Below are 25,847 nucleotides of genomic sequence, written 5' to 3'. Positions count from 1 at the left end.
GTATTAAAACGCCTTGTTTCATTGAAAAATTATTTTTTTTCTTGTTTGTAATACCTTTTTGAAAAAAAATATTGCTGTATTTATATTGTCTTGCCTTTAGTATCATAATAACAATACAAAAGATACAATGTGACACATTTATTTATATTTACAGACTGTGTTTCTAGTTTTCTGAAAATCTTATTGTAAGTCGTCATTTTCCAATATTCCCAGGCCATTTCCAACAATTTTAAAGATATATTGACAGAAGAAAATTTCAAAATTTTAAGTGTATTTGCTTTTAGATTAGGTACCAAATGTTTTATTTACATTTTAATATCATATCATGGAGAAATTTACCTTGGATTCTGTTTTAAATTTCTTATCAGAAATTTTTCGATATTATTGAAAAATTGTATCAACAAAGAGATATACCATGACTAACCGTTATAAATATTTTTTATTTTCTTTTTTAACATTACAAAAAATATTTCATTATAATAATATACATTTACATTGATAACATTGCAAGCATTTCATGCGTTTAAATAAGTAAAAATAAAACTAGATTTAAATTGAAACAAATAAATTGCATTCCCTACAAGAAAATGTTATTATCACCGCATCAAATGTGTCTGTAGTAAATGTATAATTAATTTAATAATTTAAAAGAAAAACAATTTAGTTTAGTAATAATTATTTTTCACCTGTTACCATCAGACACCTTACAAAATCACTTGATCTTATGTTTACTTAAGCCGATTAAATTTAAATTATACCGAATTAGAATTATTTACAATTCAATCGTCTAAAGTTTGTATATGAGTTTTTATCTGTTTTCGCGAAAATATAAGATTCACCCTCTTATTGCGTAAGATCGATCCTGATTGGTTATTGATAGGAGATATCGATATAGGACGGGCCCGATTATAAATAGTAAGTAGAGACGGTTTTAAATCATCTTCCAGTCGTCTGTGCTCCGATCTGGTAAGTTTATTCTAATTCTTTTTGGTAAGATTTTAGACTCTAACCAATCCATGGTTTGAAGTCTTGTAAGCTAGTGTGCAATTGAAAAATAATTTTACACTGAATATAATTTATTTTAAAACCAAAATTTGTATAGCCTTTTTCTTTACTATTTATTTAATTCAATTAATGTGATAAACCACATTTGATTTTGGGATATGAACAGATTTTAAAGAATAATTTATTGGAAAATAATTTTCTTTATATTTTTTTGTAATATCAAATAAGTTTTTTCCAAAATACACAAAAATAATTAAATTTTGGTATGTTGATTATTTTATTTCATCTTTGATATATTTTTTTATATCTTTTAATACATTTAATTCTTTTAATAATAATATATTTTATGATGGATAAAAATTAAAATCAAAATTTATTTTCAGTGTAAACTTATTACAATATATTTTAAATAGTTGTTTTAAAATTAAAATTTTATTTTTTTATATAGAGTGTAAACTTTTTCCTTATTTTATATTTACTTTTCTAATAAAGTTGGAAAAATAATTTTTTATAAAAATCAAAGTACTCAATTTGAGTACAAAACATATTAGATTCTATGTTAAATAAGTTTTAATATTTATTTTGTGATTTAATAATTTTCTTGAATTGTATGAAGAAACAGTAAGAGAAAGCACGTTATCTCGATTTTGTAAAAAATGTAAATATGCCAGTAATTCAAATTTAAACATTTCATCCAAATTACAAAGATATCATCACATCAGTGTGCAATTGCAATGCAACGCTGCAAGTGGTTTCTTTGGTGGAAGGTATAGGTCTTCGCCGATAAAACCAGCCAGATCTAACTCTTCCATGCGGAAACCACTTGCTAAAAATCGACGTGTGACAACTAAGCCAAGGGGACCTCAATTGACATCGGGTAAGTCACCTGTGCCCTAAATTCGAGGCACTTGTTCGTTATCAAATAATCTGTTGACCGAAGAAATTCGACGTGTCGTTTGTGGAGATAACGGCTTGTTTGGACAGTGATAAAGGTAAAAATAAAATTTAAAAACATGATGTGTGCGTGTGTTCATTGATTGTACTCCCACGTGGAATTCTATAAAGTAAGTGGAGTAGTGGTCTCTTCACTTTGAATTCAATTAGTGAGATTCAACTCCTCCAACTTGTTTTTAGGATTCTGATCAACGTCATGTATGAATTTAAACAACTGAGGCGTCATAAATTATGTAACTCACATTTATGGCTATCATATTCCAGTATTTCTTTATACAGGTAAAGTTTTTATTTAATTTATATCAGTGACTAAAGAAATAAGGAGCCCTCCAATACCAGGTAACTTTTAACTCGTATAATTGTCTCTTTCAAGAAGCTTGATTCAGATCTTATATAAGAGTAAATTGATTAAGGATATTCTATATGTCTTATTAATAATTTTGTCTTAATCTCTCCATCATTTTATCTGAATTAAATCAATAAATCAATTTAAATTGTGTTTGTTGGTTTTATTGAATTTTACCTTCAATTTTTCTACTATATTTGACATATTGAATTTGACAATTAAATATTTGACATATTATTTGAGTGTCCACTAAGTGCAAAATTACATAACCTATCATCTGAAAATGAGACATGCTTTATATTTTTCTATAGTTGGTATTAGTGCAACTTAAATTCTATTTTCTAAATATCATTTGAAGAATTTTCAATTAACATAAAATACGAATACGTCGTTTTAATAATCTGTAACATAAAACATATTATTTTATAAATTTAATTCAATTTAATTTATCACCTTTATAAATAAATCATAATTTAAAATTGCGAATGGTCCAACCGGAAAAAGTAAGACCTTTTGACTACGCAATAACATGAACTGCAAATCCTTTTGAAGAGAGATATTCAACTTATACCACTCACACATGTACATAATCTTTTCTTCGAAAATTTCACTCTATAATACAGGGATATTTAACTAATTCACTTTTTTAATTTAAAATTATTACTGCATAAGTCAGTTCTTGTCCAGAATGACAGGATACAAATAAGGCAATAATCCAAGCGACGAAATGAACCTGTGCGTTGATGTTCTACAAAAAATCATCTAGATTAAGCAGCATAAAATAATTTTTATTTAAAAATACATTTGTAGATTGTTTTGCCAGCAAAGCAAACACAACTGCAGTAAAAATTATGTGAACTGCGAAAATTTTACTATATAGCTTAGTAATTTTATCTGATATACTGAAACGAAATGTATTTTTTAAACAGGTGACCCTTATTAAATTTTGTCTTACGTGATGATGTGTTGGTGGTAACGGACACAAAGTTTCATTGTTTCCTTTTGCACGTTTTCGTCGTTTTTGCTAGGAATAGTTTCTAAGATGAGGCACAAATGGTTCATTTTGTTCTTAATATACAGAACTATTTCATAAGGCATTAAGATTATGTAAGCACCCCCTAGATAAATATGCATTGACGACAAAAGTTCGAATAAAAATAGTAATTGAAGAGCTGGAAAAAAATCCATGTTAAATGGCAAAACGGTGGGAACAAAAACACCGCAAAATAGTTTTAGATCTACTGCTTCCTTGAGTTCTTCACATGGGTTTCCAGTAAACATTTGTATTACACCATAAATGACACATGTAAAAAACATATATAAACGATAAATCTTCGATGTTTGATTTATATTATTCCTAGTTTTTTGAAAATCGGGTGGTAAAGGAAACTCCTGCGCATTGGATAAATCAAGACATATAGATTGTATTTCTTCAATATTAAGCATGAATTGCACAATCATGTAGATAATATTTGAGGCGGAACAAAATGTGGTAGCTAATTCTAGGTCCAAAGGAATTCCATCTAAGAAACATAATTTCATATAATTTTATTACACGTTTTTATTTACTTACATTTAAATCTATAAACGAAATCGAAAATTATGACTAGATACGCCACGTATAATAGAGGCGCCATCAGAACATATTTCAAGTAATACCATGCGTTTACTTTTGTGTTACCGGGCCATATACCCAATAATTTTAAACTGTTTAGGGTACCTTGGAGGACGATATATTTTTCAACCATGTTGATACAAATATTAATTGTGAATGAAGAAGTATAATGGCGACACTGGATCAATGTTATGTTTCTATGTAATTTAAAACATTGTGCATATTTTATGTCACCAATTTTAGGCTTTGGATTCAAGTCTGACGTAAGGAAGATGGAAACTGAAATTTAATTCGAGATTGGGAACATTGTTTAAATTGTAAAATAGGATAGTATAACAAAGGTTGATCCAAATTAGGAAATGTTTCGTAATACCTACTTTACTGAATCATCTGAGTCTGAATCATTCAGAGATAATTCAGATGTCAGACGTGTACTAAGTCAGCATTCTTGTTGGTTCTTACTGTTTTTTTGACTAACTGCTGGTGATTTTTGATCCTCGCCCTCAGAACTATGAAATCCTCACCATTCTAGTAATTGAAAGTAATATTGTCTTTATTTTATTATATATGTCTTGAATATTTTTGCATCTGTCATCTATTATGATCGACATATTAACCTATTCCTAGGTAATCTCTTATTATTCCAATCATGAAATTTCCTTTCAGAGCTCCGAAGCATGTAATTATAGTAGATTAATAAGTGTGCTCATGCGGTTGGTTATACGGATTTATATCGATCAAGTTTCCACCACTGAGAGTCTCCCACGCATACCTGTGAGTTATCTCGCCCGATGAAAATTCCGTTACCACACCAATCACTACGTCAATTTCGAACCACCTCAACCAACGATTGGCGTGATGTCAAAACCCACCCTTCATTCGATCATTTTTTTAATTTTGCCACCGACTTGGGCAATATGTAGAAAACTGATGAACTGGTAAAAACTTTGAAATGTCTTACTAATATTTGTAGGACTCATATTCTTGGAAATTTATCATGTTATATTTGTTAAGGTGATATTCTAAGCAAACATTGTTGAGTAACCATTGAAGTTTTACTCAGTTTACTCCCACCTTTAACAATCAGTAACATTTTGCAACAATAGATTTGTTATCAAGATAAATTAGTTCTTCGAATAAATTGTCTTTGAATATTCAGCGTACCATATTTTTATATATAATTTAAACTATAAAGTAAATGATAATATAATAATATTTTGATTTCACTATTTATAGAAATGAACTTCATGTCGTGTATTTCACGTTAAAAGTGCAATTTACATTATTTAACATATAATTTCTTTAATAGGAACAATAAAATCAATATAAGACACAGACATTACCTCTCAAAATATATGACGTGGATTAAAAGCTGAATTTATAAAAAACTGAAATGTTGGATAACACTACAGTATACATATTTTAAAATGTTTATTTTATTTTATTTTATAATTTTTTAAAATAATCCATGGATAATAAAGTTTGTCTGAAGTAGATTGAGATTTCTCTTTGACAAAATGAAAGTAACTCCCTAAAAATTCCGATTATTTTGTTTAGTATCATTTGTCCTTTGCATTAATCTAAATAAGAACCTATGACAAATGTAATAAAAGGTCAGAAAAATTTGTACGTGGCATGGTGCACCAAATTATAAAACAAAAAGATATTATAAATTAAATGTTATTCCAAAATTAATATTGCTATATTTTACTATTATTTTATAATTATTTTAACGGTTCACATTAAATAAATAGTGCTTAAAATATATTACAGAATTCGCGTTGTAGGAATTATGTTAAAAAATCAATACTAGATAGTTATCTAACTTATATTCAGCCCACCATTCCGTAATTATAAAGTTGCACGAGCTGTTGGTTATTCGAATTTATATTGATTAAGTTTCCACCATTAGGAGTGGTGAAAATATTACTATCAGACCAATCGTTTAACGGAATTCCAGGGAATTGTTCCTCGACGGGCTGCTACCCTTCGATATCTCACAAGATGTTTTAATATAAAAACTATCATTGATCGAATTAATTAGTCAAATATATATTTTATTTTTACTGTTGATGTTTTCAGTAAGGATATAAGTTAATAAAATATACTTGTAATTTTAAAATATACAACAAAGAATATTTTATTAATAGGTAAATTACTAAAATATATATACTTGTTAGTTAAATTGAATTTAATTTATAACCCTCGCTTTACAAATTATAAAGAAACTTCGCCTAATAACTGAATTATTTTTATTTCATGATAAAGGTACAGTTCATGTTTTTAATATAATTATTTAAATAGGTCAGTAAAATCAATATAAAATACAAGATTTTTGTTGGTATTGCTGCTCTATGCAAAATTTTATTGTATTTGTGAACCTGCCAGGGTAATTGCAATATATTACTAAATAAATAACTGTGATAAATGCCACTTTATCTTATAAAATATATTTAGAATTTTAAACTTTGTGATTACTTGGAATTATACGAATAATCAGCAATAATAAGTAAATCGTTATTAAGATAAATGTAGGTTAAATAAATTATATTTCTTCCCAGGAAATATTTTAATTCAAAATCATTTAATAAAGTACATCAAATAAAAGTATTTTTAAGTAAGGAACTAGATATACTATATTATTAATTTAACAGAATACTGATTGAGGTACCAGTTGTTCTAAACTAAACAAATGCCACTAAGCTATAACGAAATCTCGTGTGTAGTTCTTGAAATAGCAGTAAGCTGTTTTAAGAACCTGTAAGAATTTAAATTAAACGGAAAAAATAAATTATTTAATTCAATTTATCTTATTACTTAATTATAAATCATATGACAACATTGCGAATGGCCCAGCTGGGAAAACCAAAGGATTTTGCGTGCGCAATAACATAAACTTCAAATCCTTTTGTAAAGATGTATTCAACTTATACCACTTACACGTGCACATAATCTTTTCCTCCAGATTGTTACTCTGTAACGCAGATACATTTAATTAATACAGTTTTTTAATTAGTGAAAAATTATTACTATGTAAATCAATCGTTATCCGGAGTGGCAGCTTAAAAATAATACAATGAACCAAGCAGCACAATGCAGCCTTGCGCCATCAGAATATATTTCAGGTAGTACCACGAGGTTATTTTTTTATCGCCTGGCCATATTTCAAGTAATTTTAAATTGTGAAGGTTACCTTGCAGCACAATGTTTCTTTGAACCATGTTGGTAGAAATATTTACTCGACTAAAGGTAAAATAATGACTGGATATTTATATACGAGTGGATCAATGAAAATCGTGGATTGAATTCTAATCATTGTAATATTACATACATTGCTTTGACATATATATCGATATACAATTCTTTGCAATTTGAAACCTGTATGCAAATTCTATAATGATATATTATTACATATAATTTAATATATAATAAATAAAATACAAATTACAAAAATTAACATTTATTTTTAAAACACACAGTAAAATTAACTTATTCACTAATTAATTATAAAAAAATGTATATTATTTCGATTTTACAGAATCAACATCTACAACTACGCTGGTACTTTCGAAAGGACACTCGCTGTAAAATAAAAAATATATTTGTAAAAAATATAAACTAAAAGAAATATCATTACCCTTCCTCTTCAAGATATGGTAATACTTTGAAGTCTTCAACAAATCCTAATTTGTACAATAATCTTAATCCAAATTTAGATGCCATCTCCCTAGATGATTTAGAATTAATTCCTTCTCCCAAACATAACTAAAGATGAAAACAAAAATTTAACTCATTTTATTGTCAAAATTAACACAATTAATACATACATGAGTTGGATTAATTTCAAGAGACAATAAGGAGAAGGAACTACCATCCTTTTCGCCCAAATCATAGAAGTTTATCTCAAATTTCTTTTTATTCGACAGCTCGAGTAAATGACTTTGCGCTGTCTTTAAACTTTGTTCGTTGCCATTATTTGATTTCTGATTACTTTTACTTGAACTATGTGTATCCTAAACTCAAAAATTATTTATGAAATATCGACTGTTAATTTAATCATACGTTACCTTTCCAGTATGCCTTTGTTGATTATTATTTGGTTCACTCTTTATCTCATTCTAAGCAAATAAAACGTTCAAAAATTATATCTGATAAAAGTCACTACTTACTTCATCAGGCATCAACGCTTCTTCTCCAAATATTGTATTAATAATATCGCCAAACAAAGAAGTCTCCTCGGTAGTCCTTCCAATTTTGTTCTTCCTCTTTTTCTTCTTTTTGCCCTTCTTGTTTAACGAATTAAATTCTTTCTCCAAAGAAATCTCGGGTAAATGAGGCAAATTTGCTAACATCTTTTCTGCTGCATCTTTTTTAGCCTCCCTTTTTGATTTACCATTACCAAGTGTAAGAAACTTCCCTAAAGTGCACTGAATCGTGAATTCTTTCTGGTGAGATTTTCCAGTCTCTTCAGTCACCTCAAAAGACACATCCATATTTCTGATCTGAGCTGCCTCATGGACTTGAGAGACTGGATGTTTTTGAGACTCCTTAAAATTTTTGCACGCAGCACTCGTTGCTAAAAATCATTCGTTTCATTCACAACAAAACCGGGAGCTTATGTACTTACAATCCAAAAAGCAAGGTGTCTGATGGATAGAATTCTTTAAACCAATAAGCGCATTGGTTGCAGCTTTATGTTTAGCCTCCTGCTTTGAATATCCTGACCCATAATACTCGTCATTACCTACCGTTACTTTTACATTAAACGGCCCTTTTGTTTCATCAATTTCCGGTTGTTTAACGTGGGCTTGATCATTGATACTGTCATTTAACAACTGAGAATAAGATTTTTTTGATTTCAAGTTCTCTTTTACGCTAGAATCTGGAATCTACAATATTTAAAATACAAAAATTGTTTTAACTATCAAATGTGATCTATACCAAAGGTACGAATTCATAATTAATAGCAATGCCGAGTTTTGTGCCCACATTATTTAGTAAAACTGTGGGTGTTAAAGGATCTGTTTCTTTTTCGCTTTTCGGCTGTTGCAAAATAGTGTTTTGCAAAGCTTTGGAGGCAGCATGTCTTTGTGCGTCCTTTAAACTTTTGCCAACACCCTCATATTTTTCTTCACCAAGCGTTAAAGTTACAGTAAAAGTTTTATCATGCGGAAGACCCTATGGTTAATATATATAAAAATGTAACAGAAAAACATATAACAGCTACATACTTCTTCTTTAGTTAACGTATATTTGTATTCAAGATTATTAAAGTCAGCTAATTCATGTAATTTTGATAAAACAGACTTTGCTTCTTTATCTGAAATGACATCAACTAAAGAGTGATATACTTGGTTAGTACCACTATTATCTAAAAATATTATGCATATTAATACATTTAAAAAGATTGTTTGTTGCGTGTATTTACCGTTTGTAAAAATGTTTGAATTTTTTTCTTTTGTAATTATGTAACCTGGAAATAAAATTCACCTTACATATTTTTCTTTCAAACAGATAATTATGTTAAATTAATTAATTTCATACAAACGTGTATTAATTTAGCGCCATAACCAAAAATGCAATCGTTAGGTTATGTAATCCACTCATCAAACTTCTTAAAGATGTGTGGATATACATGATTTAATTTATTAACACTGATAAGAAAAAGTACAAAGACTAGTTAGTAAATACGTAGTTAGTTACCTTTAATACAAGGATTCTGGCCAAACTTTCTCCGGGCATCCTCTATGGATATTCCACCAACGTTAAAAATTACCCAGGAAAATAAAATTAATTGGGAAAATAATGAAAACATGTTCCACGTGTTTTAATGAAAATAATTAGGGGATATACCGGTAAAATGATTTATTTTATTTTTAGGTTAGGAACAATAAATGTTCATAGTTAACCCATTCAGATTCCCACACGTTTGCATTACTTATCACTTTTACAAATAAACAAGGTACGAGGGCGTGTTCATCTTAACTAGGTTATAAAACATGCATGTTTATTAAGTAGTTAGATGATTAACTGATCTCTAAATAATATACTTAGAAACGCAACATAATAAATTTATTAAAATTACATAATCAGTTAGCAATGGTTTCTAGCTAAAGAATAAAAGTTTTTTTTAACTAATACATTATAATTGATTATTTATTATTATTTAATGTAATATACGAGTATATCAGCTACTGTAATATTTTTTTATCATAAGTATCATCTGTGGTATTTGCGATTAATGCAGTATATGAATATGCCGTTTTAATAATCTGCAAAGTAAAACATTATATTTTCCATTTTAATTGAATATAACTTATTACCGTTATGAATAAATTATACGACAACTTTGCGAATGGTCCAGCTGGAAAAACTAATGGTTCTTGGCTACACAATAAAATGAACCGCAAATCCTTTTGAAGAGAAGTATTCAGCTTATACCACTTACACGTGAACATAATCTTTTGTCCCAAATTCTCACTCTATAATACACATATATTTAATAAAATAAATTTTCTGAATTTTATGAAAATTATTACTATGTAAGTAATTTGTTGTCCAGAGTGGCAGATTAAAAATAATGCAATTAACCAACCGAAGAGATGAAACCCCGCATTAATAGTCTACAAAATGACATCTATCATACAAGACATAAAAGTGATGTGTTATTATAAATACCTGTAAAGCTTGATTTATGAGCCCAGCAATAACTAAACCAGTAAAAATTATGTGAAAGCCAAAAATTTTGTTAAATAACCGGGAGGTTTTTTTTGATATACTAAAATTAACATACATATATGGGATTTATGGAATTTACTATTCATTTGTCTTACCTAAGGATGAAATTGTGGTACTTAACACAAAATTTCATCGTTTCTTTTTGCACTTTTTCATCGCGTTGATTTGGAATGGTTCCTAATATGAAACATAAGTGGTCCATTCTATTTCCAATATACAAAATTATTTCATACAGCAAAAACATTACGTTAGCACCCCCAACTAGAAGATGTAATGCCGATAAAAATTGAGCCAAAAATATTAACTGAAAAACGGGAAAAAAATTTATATTAAATGGCATAATTGAGGGGATAAAAAGGCCGCAAGATATGTCTGATCCCTTGAATGTTTCACATGCATTTTCTCCAAAGATTTGTACGACAGCATAAGAGATGCAAAACGTATACATAGAAACACTGTAAAAAGTTGAATGTCTATTTGCTGTGTCCCTGGTTTTTGCAAAATCGGGTGGCATTGTAAATTCCATATTAGATAAATCAAGCCGTATAGAGTTCATTGATTCAATATTAGCCATGAATTGAACATTCATGAAGATAGTATTTATCATAGAAAAAAATATTGGAGGTAATTCTTCATCCAAAGGAATTCCGGCTAAGGAAAATAATTTATTGAGTTTTTAATTCAAGTTATCTTTACTTACCCACATTTAATTCTATAGACGAAATCGTAAACTATTGATAGAGGTGAAATGTATAGAAGAGGCACCAATAAAGCATATTTAAAGTAGTTAATATTTGTACTGTCGAACCATATTCCCAATAATTTTAAATTATTCATGGTGCATTGTAGCACTAAATCTTTTTTCACCATATTGATAAATTAATTCGAAGGACAATAATTTAAAATATTTATTTTCAATTAATGACTGCAAAGACTATTTCTTTACAGAACCGTGCACATGGATCAAGTAAATTTTATAAATGATTATTAAAAACTATTGTTCTATGTTATTTTTGCAATAAACCCCCACCCTTTCGATTATCCTGCGCAGTACCTTTTTTATATCTGTATTTCAGAAAAATCTATACGGATCTGACGTTATACATAATAGATTCGGATTGTAAAATTATAAAAACACGTGTCTGATGGTAGTTAATTTCATATACTTTAAATTTAACTCCTATTTGCAACCTGTATCTTTTTACATTTGTGTGCAAGGTTCTCATATAAATATTCAATTCCACATTGTAAATTGTAGTTTACATTGTTCTGTAAATAATAATAACAGAATGTGTTTTAAAAACTAAAAGAATATTTAATTGAAAGACATATATTTTTATATACATAGAACATTTTCTTTTTTTCTGTTTCATACAAACGCGTATTAATTTAGCGGGTCCATATCGTTCGCTTAAGTCTCGACTTTAGACGAATAAATGCGAAGGCATCCGAAAGCCGACCGCGCCATGCCTTCGGGCGTACAGCGGCTCGAGGGATTTGGACCGGGGCTGTCGACTAAAAACTGCGTCTCCAGTATAGCAAACCGTAGAATGTACAAATTTATCTTGGTAACTCTGGTGGAAATGAGTAGGTATTTTGTAATATGCGAAGTAGATATAAATCTGTTTTGGAGTAGGTACAGGGTTATTAATTTAGTAACCTAAAATTAATTTCTAAAATAGATATGATAAACAATTTTATAATTTAATTAGATTCATTAATTTATTTGAATGTATATGATTTTACATTTGTTACAGGACTTATAGTCATCTTCGAGTACATAATAAAAATTAAGTATTGTTTATGTCAACAAAGGAAGAATCTTCGTTAAATTGATGACACGGTTTATGAAGTTTTTTAAATAATAATAATAATTTTAATACAGAAATATTGAAATATTAAAACATTATCTACAAATTGTGAAATTTTATAAATAAATTTTTCTTTATAATATCAAGTGTTTTTTTTTTTCAAATTTTGAAACAAATTAGTTATTAACAACACAACGTAACCAAGTAATTTTATGTCACAATTTCTTTGAATAATTTTGTTTATTATATATATATATATATATATATATATATATATATATTAAGGTATGTAATATCTCGTGAATTTTTCTCTGTTATTTTGTTTATATCTTTTTTATATCCATATATTATCAATTTTCAAATCTATCAAATTAATCAAATCTAATATTCATTTTAAAAAACTATGCAATTATTTATCTCTACATTTTAAATTTGAACATTAAAATATAATATTAAAAATTACACACAGGCTTGTAAATATATGTGATACAACAAACGTATATAAAATTAAAATATATGACTATTATTATCGTATATTCAGGATATATTAAATTAAAAAGTTAATTGATATTTGTTACCTGTTTTAAAATTATCCAAAAATGTGGTATGTTCTTTGTTTTTAACGGAAAATCGGAGCAGTTTAACCTTTTTAATTATGGATAGAAACATATTCTTTATTTTATGGATTGTACCATTAAACCTTACAAAATTATTTTGAGTATTCTTATTAGCATTGTAATAAATATTTTACTTTATATACTGGAAAAATGTTGTCAATTAATAACTATTAATACACATGTTTCTTCACAGAATGTCACATGATTATAATAAATAAAATTTTAAATTTTAAGAGCGGCGTCTCCTTGTGTTAAATTCTCTATACAAACACCGACGACTTGGAACAAATCTCAAAAACTTTGCAATCAATCTATTTCACATTTTGGGCGTGCATTAATAAATGTTTGATCTATGACGTGACATAGTTTTGAAGACATAATATTCTTTAATAACAACAATAATGGTCAAACTTAGGTCATTTTCTACCATGTTTGTACAACAAATTCTAACCTAACCTAACTTAACCTAACCTAACCTAACCTAACCTAACCTAACCTAACCTAACCTAACCTAACCTAACCTAACCTAACCTAACAGATACATCTGTGACATCGAGATTAATTTCTATTTATATTTGAGTATGTACTAATGATTAATCAAAACTACTATTGTGTATCGTATTTATTATATTTGTTTATATGATAAAATGTGATTGGTTAACAATTAACTATACGACAAAAAATAAATAAATAAAAAGTTTAAACTGTATATATTATTGTATTTTTAATATATATTACTGTATTATATGAATTTTTGGGTGGCATTTAAACTTTTAAACAAATAGTATATTTGAATTATTTATTACATTAATTAATTTACAATATATTTCATGTATCTTGATGAACAAAAATAAACAATATAAAATAAAAAATATAAAAAAATATTACTAAACCAATAATGAAAAATCAACATTACTTATTCCAAAATATTTTCAAAACATCTATGGCTTATGAGACTATAGTTTTTTAATTCAAAATAGCTTATCTTAATGGGACATTTTATTTAGTAAATCCAACATCCAACCTCACTAAAATGTAAGATTCCTCCTTTTTAATTCAATAGCAATTATATTTTATAATTTTGTATTTATATCTCTTGTTTCATTTTAGTTGTTAATTATAGAATTATTTTGTATTATGTTACATTTAAGTTGTTATTTATATGTATTTTACAATATATTTTGTTAAAATAGACATTTAATATTTATATTTTGTTTTGTTTAATATATTCTTATTTTTGAATTTATCTGTTTATTTTAATTATACATTTAACTTTTAATACGAATACAGTATGGTAAAAACTATCGTATGATAGTGTATAATTCTTAATTACCAACATATAATATGATAATTGAGTAAAATACCTTTAGAATAAATATATTAGAATTAGGACAACAATTATTATACGAATTAAACAATAAGAACTGTAACTATAAAAAAGATTTAGACATTCATATTCGATTCAAAATACATAACGTGAACAAGCAATATTCCTAATTTGTCAAATTTAATGATGCGAATAATTATTGTTTATTAATTGTTGTTGCTTACAAATGTTAAGTAAAATTGTTACATTGGTACAAATGGTCTTTTACTTTTAATCCCATCCAAAAATGTTTCAAATTACATACATTCTTCATTAACATGTTCGTTATACATAACTGTACATCTAATCTAATCCATTAATGTACTACAAATAAGTTTCCAACTGTTTTTGACTTTATAAATGTTAACGTTATATTAAGATTTAAACCCTGTGAAAAATTATCATTTAGAAGTCTATCACGGATTAATAACCCAATATATACAACTGTTATATTATTCATTGACAACTATTGTCAAACAGTTTGTTCAAAGTAGTACTTACAATCCCTTAAATATATACCGTCGAAATTAATCTCTATTTATATTTGTTTATTAAATTTAGGTTAAGTTGCATTACGAATGATTTCAGAACTACTATTGACTAGAATCCACATGTTTAACAGTTGGCAACACTTAATTACTAGCAACCGGGCTCCCGAAATATAAACCTTAAATAACGAGCCGTTCTACCTTTCACGCGATTATTTTGAATGGGAACACGAGAACTTCGGGCGAGTACGGGTACACTTCGCCTTTACTCGGATGATACTTTATTGCAATGATATGACACCAATTTAGCGCAATAACCAAAAATACAATCGTTAGGTTATGTAATCCACTCATCAAACTTCTTAAAGATGTGTGGATATATATGATTTAATTTATTAACACTGATAAGAAAAAGTACAAAGAATAGTTAGTAAATACGTAGTTAGTTACCTTTAATACAAGGATTCTGGCCAAACTTTCTCCGGGCATCCTCTATGGATATTCCACCAACGTTAAAAATTACCCAGGAAAATAAAATTAATTGGGGAAACAATGAAAACATGTTCCACGTCTTTTAATAAAAATAATTAGGGGAAATACCGGTAAAATGATTTATTTTATTTTTAGATTAGGAACAATAAATCTTCATAGTTAACCCATTCAGATTTCCCACACGTTTGCGTTATTTATCACTTTTATAAATAAAAAAGTTACGACGACGTGTTAATCTTAAGTGGGTTATAAAACATGCATGCTTATTAACTAGTTAGATGATTAACTGGTCTCTAAATGATGTACGCAACATAATAAATTTATTAAAATTACATAATCAGTTAACAATGGTTTCTAGCTAAAGAACAAAAGTTTTTTTGAGTGTATATTAACTAATACATTATAGTTGATAACTTTATTTAGTGTAATATATGAGTATATCAGCTACTCTAATATTTTTTAAGTATCATCCGTGGTATTTGCGATTAATGCAGTATATGAATATGCCGTTTTAATAATCTGTAAAGTAAAACATTATATTTTCCATTTTAATTGAATATAACTTATTACCCTTATGAATAAATCATATGACAAATCTGCGAATGGTCCAGCTGGAAAAACTAATGGTTCTTGGCTACACAATAAAATGAACCGCAAATCCTTTTGAAGAGAAGTATTCAGCTTATACCACTTACACATGAACATAATCCTTTGTCCCAAATTCTCACTCTATAATACACATATATTTAATACAATAAACTTTCTGAAATTTATGAAAAGTATTACTATATAAGTAATTTGTTGTCCAGAGTGGCACATTAAAAATAGTGCAATTAACCAACCGAAGAGATGAAACCGCGCATTAATATTCTACAAAATGACATCTATCATACAAGACATAAAAGTGATGTGTTATTATAAATACCTCTAAAGCTTGATTTATGAGCGCAGCAATAACTAAACCAGTAAAAATTATGTGAAAGCAGAAAATTTTGTTAAATAATCGGGAGGTTTTTTTTGATATACTAAAATTAACATACATATATAGGATTTATGGAATTTATTATTCATTTGACTTACCTAAGGATGAAGTTGTGGTACTGAACACAAAATTTCATCGTATCTTTTTGTACTTTTTCATCGCGTTGATTTGGAATGGTTTCTAATATGATACATAAGTGCTCCATTCTATTTCCAATATACAAAACTATTTCATACAGCATAAACATTACGGTAGCACCCCCAACTAGAAGATGTACTGTCGATAAAAATTGAGCCAAAAATATTAACTGAAAAACGGGAAAAAAATTTATATTAAATGGCATAATTGAGGGGAGAAAAATGCCGCAAGATATGTCTGATCCCTTGATCTGATTCCCACATGGATTTTCTCCAAAGATATTTGCGGCAGCATAAGAGATGCAAAACATATACATAGAAACACCGTAAAACGTTGAATGTCGATTTGCTGTGTCCCTGGTTTTTGCAAAATCAGATGGCATTGTAAATTCCATATTAGATAAATCAAGCCGTATAGAGTTCATTGATTCAATATTAGCCATGAATTGAACAATCATGCAGGTAACATTTATCATAGAAAAAAATACTGGAGGTAATTCTTCATCAAAAGGAATTCCGGCTAAGGAAAATAATTTATTGAGTTTTTAATTCAAGTTAAATTTACTTACCCACATTTAAATCTATAGACGAAATCGTAAACCATTAATAGAGGTGCAGCGTATAAAAGTGGCACCAATAAAGCATATTTAGCATATAAGTAGTTAATATTTGTACTGTCGGACCATATTTGCAATAATTTTAAATTATTCATGGTGCGTTGTAGCACTAAATCTTTTTTCACCATATTGATAAATTAATTCGTTGGACAATAATTTAAAATATTTATTTTTAATTAATGACTGCACAGAATATTTATATACAGAATAGTGCACATGGATGAAGTAAATTTTATAAATGATATTTAAAAACTATTGTTTTATGTTAATTTTGAAATAAACCCCCACCCTTTGGATTATCCTGCGCACTATTATGATATTATACATAATAGATTCGGATTGTAATGGTAGTTAAATTCATATATTTTAAATTTAACTCTTATTTGCAACCTGTATCTTTTTACATTTATGCGCAAGGTTCTCATATAAATATTCAATTTCACAATGTAAATTGTAGTTTACGTTGTTCTGTAAATAATAATAACAGGATGTTGAAAGACTATTATATATTTTTATATACATAGACCATTTTCTTTTGTTTTCTGTTTCTATATATTTATAAATAAGCAGAAATTGATTATTTAATTATTTTTTGTGCTTTGTTTCTGTCAGTTTTTGCGTTTGTTCACAATGAATATTAAATACTTAGTTTAATTAATTATTAATCTTCTAAATTTGGCCAATTTTGCGCTTATATTCATTTGAACTACATTTTTGTGAGTGTAATTCATTAATTACCGTCATACTATTTTTTGTTAAATTATTATTTTAATTAATAAATTAATTGATAAAATATAATTATTATTGAAATTTAGTATCCTATCAACTTTAACTAGATTAAAAAAAGACAATATTAGAAAATAAATATTTATTTGAATAATTTCATCGCACATCTGAAATTTTATAAAATCAATAAACAGCGAATATTCATAGTCAGTCCATTCAGATTCCTTTTTCAATATATTATTATTTTAAAAAATGTTGTTAGCTATATACTTAAATGGGTCCTCTTATAATTACCCATTAACAAATTTTTTACAAAAACATATTCTATTAGCAAAAACAGATCACCGACAACAGAAAAAGAAGAAGAACAATCTTCTGACAATTCCAAGTTTTAGGTTATGCTTGCACCTTCAAAAATTGTAAATAATATTTATTACAATGGTAACAGTATTAATGGTGGCAGAGAAGCCGTCGTTAGCGGCTTCTTTAGCCCAAATTCTTAGCAATGGAAAAAACACATCCAGAAAAGGTACCACATATAGAAAATGTTCCAACTTCCACCTACACTAATCCTTTCAGGCTTCAACGGTGCTTGCTCCGTCCACGAATGGCACGGATCATTTATGAACACCCAGGCAAAGTTCAAAATGACCTCTGTATGCGGACACGTACTCGGAGTGGACTTTATTAGTAAATACAACAACTGGGATCGAGTTGATCCGGTGGAACTCTTCTCATGTCCCATAGAAAAGAAAGAGGCGATGCCCAAGCTTAAAATGCCCGCTTTTTTGGCAGCTGAAGCTAAAGGCTGCGACAAACTGGTTCTATGGCTGGATTGTGATAAGGAAGGGGAGAATATCTGTTTTGAAGTCATGGATTCTGTTTCGAAAGCTATGAATGGGAATGTTTACACTGACAGTGTTACATATCGAGCCAAGTTTTCTGCAATCACAGAAAAAGACATTAAGGCAGCTTTTAATAATTTGGGTAGGCCAAATGAAAATGAGGCAAGGAGTGTGGATGCAAGACAAGAGCTAGATCTGAGGATTGGCTGTGCCTTTACAAGATTTCAAACTAAATTCTTTCAAGGAAGGTATGGAGATCTGGATGCTTCTCTGATATCTTATGGACCCTGCCAAACGCCCACATTAGGTTTCTGTGTTCAAAGGCATGATCAAATACAAACCTTTAAGCCTGAAACATACTGGGTTGTACAAGCAACTGTTGTCACAAAGGATGGACAAGAGGTGGCATTGGATTGGCAAAGGGGAAGAAGTTTTGACAGAGATGTTGCTAATCTGTTTTTGCAGATGATTAGGGATCAAACACATGCCAAGTAAGTAACAAAAATATGGTTACCTTACTAAATTATACATATGTATGTATGTAAACAACATTACAATTTATAGTAATTCATAGAAGGATAAAATCATAATTTTTGTAGAGTTACAAGTGTGACAAAAAAGGAAAAAGCAAAAGCAAGACCTATGGCGTTAAACACCGTCGAATTAATGAGAGTGGCCAGTTCCGGATTAGGAATGGGGCCTCACCATGCGATGCAAATCGCCGAACGTTTGTATACTCAAGGCTACATAAGTTATCCTCGAACAGAAACCACACGGTATCCTGAAAATTTTGATCTGGTGTAAGTAAGTTGTTTTTTATATAATTTGCTATTTTAAGAGTTGACTTCTCAGGGGTACATTAAAGCAGCAACAGAACAGTTCAGAATGGGGAGATGAAGTTAAAGCTATACTTTCTCAGGGTGTCAACAGACCCAAATCTGGACATGATGCAGGTTTGTTTTATCATTGATATTTTGAATATTTATGTTTAATTATGTGAAGGTCAATTTTTGAATTTTTGTTCATATATTATTTTTTATTAATGTTGATTAGGTGACCATCCTCCAATAACTCCAATGAAGGCGGCGTCCAGAAATGAGTTAGACGGTGATTCATGGAGACTGTACGACTATATCACAAGACATTTCATTGGAACTCTTGCAAAAGACTGTAAATACCTATCAACCACTGCCACATTATATATTAATGATGAAGTTTTCACTGTTAGCGGCAAATCACTCATCGATCCCGGTTTTACCACCGTCATGACTTGGCATGTAAGATATTCGGTATTATTTTAATGTCCCTTAAACAAAATTTAATTTTAAAGGCCTTTGGTAAAGATGAAATAGTACCAAACCTAACGGAAAACGAATCAGTGCCGGTAAAAAACACGAGACTAACTGAACACCAAACTTCACCACCTGATTATTTAACAGAAGCTGAATTGATCACCCTGATGGAAAAACACGGAATCGGCACCGACGCCTCAATTCCAGTTCACATCAACAACATTTGCCAAAGGAATTACGTAACAGTAACGCCCGGACGTAAACTGAAACCTACAACATTGGGTATCGTTTTGGTGCACGGTTATCAAAAGATTGACGCCCAATTGGTACTGCCCACGATGCGTTCAGCTGTTGAGGAACAACTCAATTTAATTGCTTTAGGGAAGGCGAATTTTCACGCTGTTTTGAAACACACTGTGGATATTTTCAAACTTAAATTCCAGTATTTTGTCAAGAACATTGAAGGAATGGATCAGTTGTTTGAAGTGTCGTTTTCGCCTTTAAGTGCCACGGGAAAGGCTCATTCAAGGTACATTTTCAATAAAATTTTTCATAAAAAGGTAATTTAATTTATTGTCTTTAAGATGTGGGAAGTGCAGGAGGTACATGAAGTTAATCCAGGCGAAACCAATGAGATTACATTGCCCACAATGCGATGAAACGTTTAGTCTACCACAGAACGGTACCGTAAAACTGTTCAGGGAGCTGAAGTGTCCATTGGACGATTTCGAATTGCTCTGCTGGACCATGGGCAACAAGGGCAAGAGTTTTGTATTCTGCCCATATTGCTACAACAACCCACCTTTCAAGTAATATACTATATTATTAATTTTTTATAAATTAATTTGTTGTTTTTAGAGATATGAAGAAAGGTAATGGTTGCAATAGCTGTCAACACCCAACATGTGCCTACAGTTTAAATTCTAACGGCGTTTGTAGCTGTGCCGAATGTGAATTTGGCGTTTTAGTTTTAGATCCATCATCTGGACCCAAATGGAAACTAGGATGCAATAAGTAATTGATTAACAACTTAAAATACATTAAATCTAACACATTTTATCATTTAGATGCGACACCATCATTAACCTTTTCGACGACGCTCAAAAAATAACGATTCTCGACGATATTTGCGATTGTGGAGCGCAATGCGTAAACGTCGAATACAAACCGGAGAAAACGAAACTGCCGAACGGTGCTGTCGAGATGAAAGGATGCGTGTTCTGTTCCACCGAATTCGGACGATTGGTGGATAAACCGAAAGCGGCGGTCGCTTCCAGGGCGCCCAGGCCGTTCAAAGGAGGGAAAGTAGCAGCGCGTGGACGTGGAGGTGGCAGAGGCAGGCAGAGACAGCCCAAGGACAAAATGGCTCAACTTGCCGCTTATTTTGTGTGATTTTTGGAGAATTTATCTCTCGAAAACAGCTTAGCTTACTATGCTTTTATAATGAAAAAGTCTTAACTAAATTAATTTATTTGTAAATACCCTGTTTTAATAGACTCATAGCATATACATACGTACATCCGCTAATTTAATTTAATATTGTTTATATACATTTTATACAGCTAATTTATTTATTTATAATTGAATTTAATTATAGCCTGTTTTCTCAATATTATGCATTTATAACTATACATGAATTTTAATTATAAAACTGACTGTTTTAATTTCAACAAATAATTCATATGTAAATATGTTGTATATATTTTATTTATTTATATACATACATATACAATTAAACTCCCTCTTCATAAACAAAAATGATATGTAATATTGATGTAATAATGGTGAATATTGTTTATTATTAATATATCCCAAATTTTGATATTACAATATCATTTTTATAGTAATTTATGTTGTAATTATTTATATCACCAAAATAAAAACTCTGATACATTAACTATAGCTATAAAAATTTGATTTTACAAAATACATTAATTTTAGATTAAAACTTTATTGTAATTACATACACATGTATTGTTATATTTTTTTTATATTCTATTCATTCAGAATAAAATCACTTTAATCATTGTCTCTAATTATATTGACTCCCTCCCTTTGAAATCTAAATTTAATTAAACAAAAATAGGTACAATTAATTTTGTAACAGCTTTCAATCAGTTGCAATGGCTTCAAGACTAACTGCACAACTATTTTCCAAAACTGTAAGTTAATATGATAAATTCTTGAGATTATATAATAAAAAAGATAATTTTTAGCTTCGTCAAAATGTCTCACAAAAAAGATTGTTTCGTTCTAGACCCGAAGCGGAGATCACTAGAAAGTTGAAAGTATATCAAATGGATAATGAATTGCCCGTATATTTGAAGGGCGGTTTTGGAGATAGAGCCCTATTTGTTGTAACGTGCGGTTTAGTAGTTGTAGGAGTGTGCCTCAGTTATGGAACCTTGGTTATGATGGCTATGCCCAAAAAGAAATCATAAATGTAACTGATCAAAATACACATGTATGATGTAGGATGAATTATATAATATACTACATATTTTTTTTTATTTCACCCATTTGAAAATATTGAATACTCTTTATATGAGAATTTTAATTTCTAAACTATATTATTTTAAAAATTTGTTTTATTCTTATGTATTAGTACTAATCCTAATGACTAAAATAAAACAACTATTACAAGTTATCGCGTTTATTAATTTAATATTAACAGATTGCATTAAATATTTTTAAAATCTTAAAGAACATTGTTTCTTATTTACACCTCCCAATGAAATTAGGCAGCTTGCCTGAAACATAATAAAATTAATGACACTTATTAATAAAAATTGGAATTTGTACCTCCTTTCTGTTCTTGGCAAAGTCGGCCTTGGTGGTTCTGATCCCCTGAGTAATGTGCTTCCATCTCCCAAATCAGAGTTGTAGCCTCTTTCATATTTCATTCCAGGTGCCTAGAAAATCCTGTTAGAAATATTTGGCAATATTTTTTAAAGACATACTTCAAACAAAACTTGGTAGTAGGTATCAGCATCTTCAGGTCCAACAACAAGTTCTGGCACTTCAAAGCAAGGAATGTTGAAGTAGCTCAACAACAGGTTCTTGTCATCAGCATATCTGAAAAATGTAATTAATGTGGCATTGGAATTAATAAAAACGAAAATAAGTAATTACCGGCGTCTAATTGCAGCCCAATCCTCCTCCTTTGGAAGATCCCAGTCCTTCATTTTACGATCTTGTTCATCATAATGGTCAAAATCAATTCGTTCAATATCTTCAATAACTACATCCACTTCTCCTTCTTCAGACCAATCATAAATAAGCAATTCAGAATGAGAACTAAAATTCAACAATATTTTAACATGTCTATGAAATATAATTAAAATAAACAAACCTAATAGACTTCAAATAGTCTTGTTTGTATTTTTTTTCCATGACATCTAAATATTGAGGGGTGAGAACAGGGGAATCCTTCTCATATGAGATGGCTCTGTTTTGAATATTCTGCCTTACTTTAGGGACTGGCACATCCAAGTAGATAACCAAATGAGGCCTCATCAATTCTGAGAGAGTGTTGTCTCTATATTCATAATACTTGGTTCTGGCTGAAAAGTTTACAATCAGTAAAGTAAATTATGTAATTTATTTCTTTAGAAACATGACAAAATAGAAAATAAAGTTACCAGCTCTTGATAAGTATCCTTGGCTATACATAGCCTCAGTAAATACATAGTCGGAATACACACATCTATCCAAAATGACCCCTTGTCCTGTGCTCAATAGGTGAGCCAAAGCATCTACATATTGAGAGAACCTAAAATTTTGAATCAATCAGTCAATATATAGTTTCCTGATGTCTATTATAATTTACTTTATATAATATTGATCAAGTTGCATTCTAGCAGAATGTTTGTGCTTGGGGTTCCTCAAGAAGTCTTGGACATCAAAACTTCTGCATGACTCTGGAAGTTGTTCATCCAGTTTCCTCAAGTCATACCCATAGTGGTTGATGTACCACATATCCATATTGGCTTCTGGCAAGTATAACATGTCCAGTTCATCAGCCAATTGTTTGGCGAACTTGCTTTTCCCTGAGGCCACTGGGCCTTCGACAACAATTATCTAAAACAACTCCTGTTTAATTCACATTGATTAATCAAGTAAATATTTGTTACCTTGGAGTTTTCATCGAACCTGGACGTTGTTCTATCAAATAGGGACCTGATATAGCCGTATTTTTTCGTTTCGTAAGGATATGGTGCTGGTTTTGGAACCTCTTCCCTGATCACACTTTTACCGCTGATGCATCTTACCAAAGTCACCGGCTTGTCGCCGTTGAACAAGGTTTTGGCCGCGTGTTTGCCCGAAATACGGCACACGCCAATGCGGAATAAACTCGCCATCCTCGGGTCCCAATTGGATAAACAAATGTCGTGTTTTACATAACCAATTGACACTTCGACTGTCAATTGTTGCGTAAAGAAAAATTGTAATGCGCATGCGTCTCTGTTTAATAATTTTTTTAATTGATTTAACACTAGATTATTAAAATATAAAACATGAAATGCTACAAAATAATAAATGTAATAAATTAAAGATTTATTTCAAAAGGTTACTTAAATTGTAATACACTATGCCAGTGACAGATTATTGTATCTACTGCATAATAGATGTCACGATCAACATTCTCAATTTTCATATTTTTGAATATCCCCTAAAGTTTAACATTTTTAAATTTTCTAAAGAAGATTAAACATTTAATCTTTGTAGGTTTTCATTTCCTTTTATATTTTAAATAACAGATTTACGTTTCGCTACCAATACAATCAATAAAATTAGTGGCCAGATAAATAGCGCACATTACTTTTTTTTTATTGATAACAGAAAATGCTTACCTATAATTAAATGCAATAAAAAATTTGATATAATCAATTACACTATTCTTTCTTTCTTTTTTTTAGTTAAATCAAATAAATTTCTATATAAATTAAATATTAAACAAAATAAATTCGGAGTGTGGTTTCTCACAGAAATAGCAAATATTTATTAAATAATTTATTAAAAAACTGTTAGTATTTTTTAAACCATTTTTAACAATATCATTAATATTATTTCCTTTTTCTCTGATGTTCAATGTTTCTCTTCCCCCACTGAAAGTGAATTAGTCAATAAAATAATATAAATCCTGCTAAGAATATTGTTAATAATTTGTATTATTTTTTGGATATTCAAATAAGACTTTTCGTCTTTTTTATGATGTCACAAAAAAGCAAAAGAATAAAAAACGTATTGTGTATAATATATATATATATATATATATATATATATATATATATAATTTGTGTAACTTAAAAATTTCACCAAATTAACAATTGTTTAAATATTGGACGATTAAAAATTGAAATTTACATAATAATTAATTACTGTTTATAATTATTTTTTTATTTTATATTACTTATTCAATACTATTACTAAATTATTCAATATATTTTAATTTACTATAAAATTTAGAGAAAATGGTAATAGAATAAATATTAGACGTTTATAAATATCTAAGTAAAATATTTTAATTGAAAATTTTTAAATTAACAATTGTATTAAATTAAAATATTAATTTATGTCTAATATAAAATAAATTAGTACAAATTTAAAATTTAAATTTAGAAAATAATTGTATAATGTTGGATAAATTATAAAATATTATTAAATACATACAGTAATATACATAACGCACAGGGTATAAATAAAATAAAGTTTTATTGATTTTAATTGTATTTTATTGATACATCCTCTTTAGTCTTTGTGATGTAAAGGTATTTTGAGTTGCCTATCGTTGGCGGTCTCTTATGCCCTTTAGT

At 29.0% G+C, this 25,847-nt stretch overlaps 6 protein-coding genes across 9 annotated transcripts; 2 read left to right on the top strand and 4 right to left on the bottom strand.

The window, feature by feature from the left end:
- Positions 1–2,471: 2,471 nt before the first annotated feature.
- LOC126266291 (uncharacterized) lies at positions 2,472–4,341 on the bottom strand. The gene is made up of 6 exons (XM_049970008.1): positions 3,879–4,341; positions 3,261–3,828; positions 3,108–3,207; positions 2,970–3,053; positions 2,759–2,917; positions 2,472–2,706 (listed from the first exon to the last, which is right to left on the bottom strand). Exons 1-6 carry the CDS (start codon positions 4,051–4,053, stop codon positions 2,647–2,649), a joined length of 1,146 nt encoding a protein of 381 aa, XP_049825965.1. The 5' UTR covers positions 4,054–4,341; the 3' UTR covers positions 2,472–2,646.
- A 3,023-nt stretch (positions 4,342–7,364) lies between these two features.
- Positions 7,365–15,517, bottom strand: LOC109605301 (double-stranded RNA-binding protein Staufen homolog 2). Of its 2 annotated transcripts, none has more exons than XM_049970005.1 (10): positions 15,391–15,517; positions 9,349–9,393; positions 9,152–9,291; positions 8,862–9,098; positions 8,548–8,809; positions 8,090–8,496; positions 7,988–8,038; positions 7,748–7,933; positions 7,558–7,685; positions 7,365–7,502 (listed from the first exon to the last, which is right to left on the bottom strand). In XM_049970005.1, the coding sequence occupies exons 1-10, from the start codon at positions 15,500–15,502 to the stop codon at positions 7,442–7,444; spliced, it is 1,629 nt and encodes a 542-aa protein (XP_049825962.1). In that variant the 5' UTR covers positions 15,503–15,517; the 3' UTR covers positions 7,365–7,441. The 2 variants fall into 2 exon arrangements, with proteins under 2 accessions (XP_049825962.1, XP_019877427.2); XM_020021868.2 differs by lacking the exon at positions 15,391–15,517 and adding an exon at positions 9,624–9,799.
- LOC109605302 (uncharacterized) lies at positions 9,995–17,448 on the bottom strand. Of its 2 annotated transcripts, none has more exons than XM_049970006.1 (6): positions 17,125–17,448; positions 16,513–17,071; positions 16,358–16,457; positions 16,219–16,302; positions 16,003–16,161; positions 9,995–10,192 (listed from the first exon to the last, which is right to left on the bottom strand). In XM_049970006.1, exons 1-6 carry the CDS (start codon positions 17,294–17,296, stop codon positions 10,112–10,114), a joined length of 1,155 nt encoding a protein of 384 aa, XP_049825963.1. In that variant the 5' UTR covers positions 17,297–17,448; the 3' UTR covers positions 9,995–10,111. The 2 variants fall into 2 exon arrangements, with proteins under 2 accessions (XP_049825963.1, XP_049825964.1); XM_049970007.1 differs by lacking the exon at positions 9,995–10,192 and adding an exon at positions 15,731–15,951 and having other exon boundaries at positions 17,125–17,446.
- An 821-nt stretch (positions 17,449–18,269) lies between these two features.
- LOC109605295 (DNA topoisomerase 3-beta-1) lies at positions 18,270–21,688 on the top strand. 2 transcript variants are annotated; one of them, XM_049970035.1, is made up of 9 exons: positions 18,270–18,423; positions 18,474–19,230; positions 19,339–19,537; positions 19,659–19,692; positions 19,793–20,016; positions 20,070–20,560; positions 20,616–20,840; positions 20,890–21,045; positions 21,099–21,688. In XM_049970035.1, the coding sequence occupies exons 1-9, from the start codon at positions 18,333–18,335 to the stop codon at positions 21,421–21,423; spliced, it is 2,502 nt and encodes an 833-aa protein (XP_049825992.1). In that variant the 5' UTR covers positions 18,270–18,332; the 3' UTR covers positions 21,424–21,688. The 2 variants fall into 2 exon arrangements, with proteins under 2 accessions (XP_049825992.1, XP_049825991.1); XM_049970034.1 differs by having other exon boundaries at positions 19,339–19,539; positions 19,592–19,692.
- A 453-nt stretch (positions 21,689–22,141) lies between these two features.
- LOC109595436 (cytochrome c oxidase subunit 7A1, mitochondrial) lies at positions 22,142–22,529 on the top strand. Its single transcript, XM_020010781.2, has 2 exons — positions 22,142–22,193; positions 22,248–22,529. Exons 1-2 carry the CDS (start codon positions 22,155–22,157, stop codon positions 22,470–22,472), a joined length of 264 nt encoding a protein of 87 aa, XP_019866340.1. The 5' UTR covers positions 22,142–22,154; the 3' UTR covers positions 22,473–22,529.
- Positions 22,530–22,668: 139 nt separating this feature from the next.
- LOC109608139 (NADH dehydrogenase [ubiquinone] 1 alpha subcomplex subunit 10, mitochondrial) lies at positions 22,669–24,452 on the bottom strand. The gene is made up of 8 exons (XM_020024559.2): positions 24,165–24,452; positions 23,861–24,111; positions 23,673–23,803; positions 23,384–23,594; positions 23,164–23,328; positions 22,992–23,106; positions 22,834–22,943; positions 22,669–22,781 (listed from the first exon to the last, which is right to left on the bottom strand). The coding sequence occupies exons 1-8, from the start codon at positions 24,390–24,392 to the stop codon at positions 22,769–22,771; spliced, it is 1,224 nt and encodes a 407-aa protein (XP_019880118.1). The 5' UTR covers positions 24,393–24,452; the 3' UTR covers positions 22,669–22,768.
- Positions 24,453–25,847: the final 1,395 nt, after the last annotated feature.

This window comes from Aethina tumida, chromosome 7 (assembly GCF_024364675.1).
Source record: "Aethina tumida isolate Nest 87 chromosome 7, icAetTumi1.1, whole genome shotgun sequence".
Classification (NCBI taxonomy): Eukaryota; Metazoa; Arthropoda; class Insecta; order Coleoptera; family Nitidulidae; genus Aethina; species Aethina tumida.
Note: the sequence above shows the minus strand (reverse complement) of the source record. Positions and strands in the feature narration are given on the sequence as shown.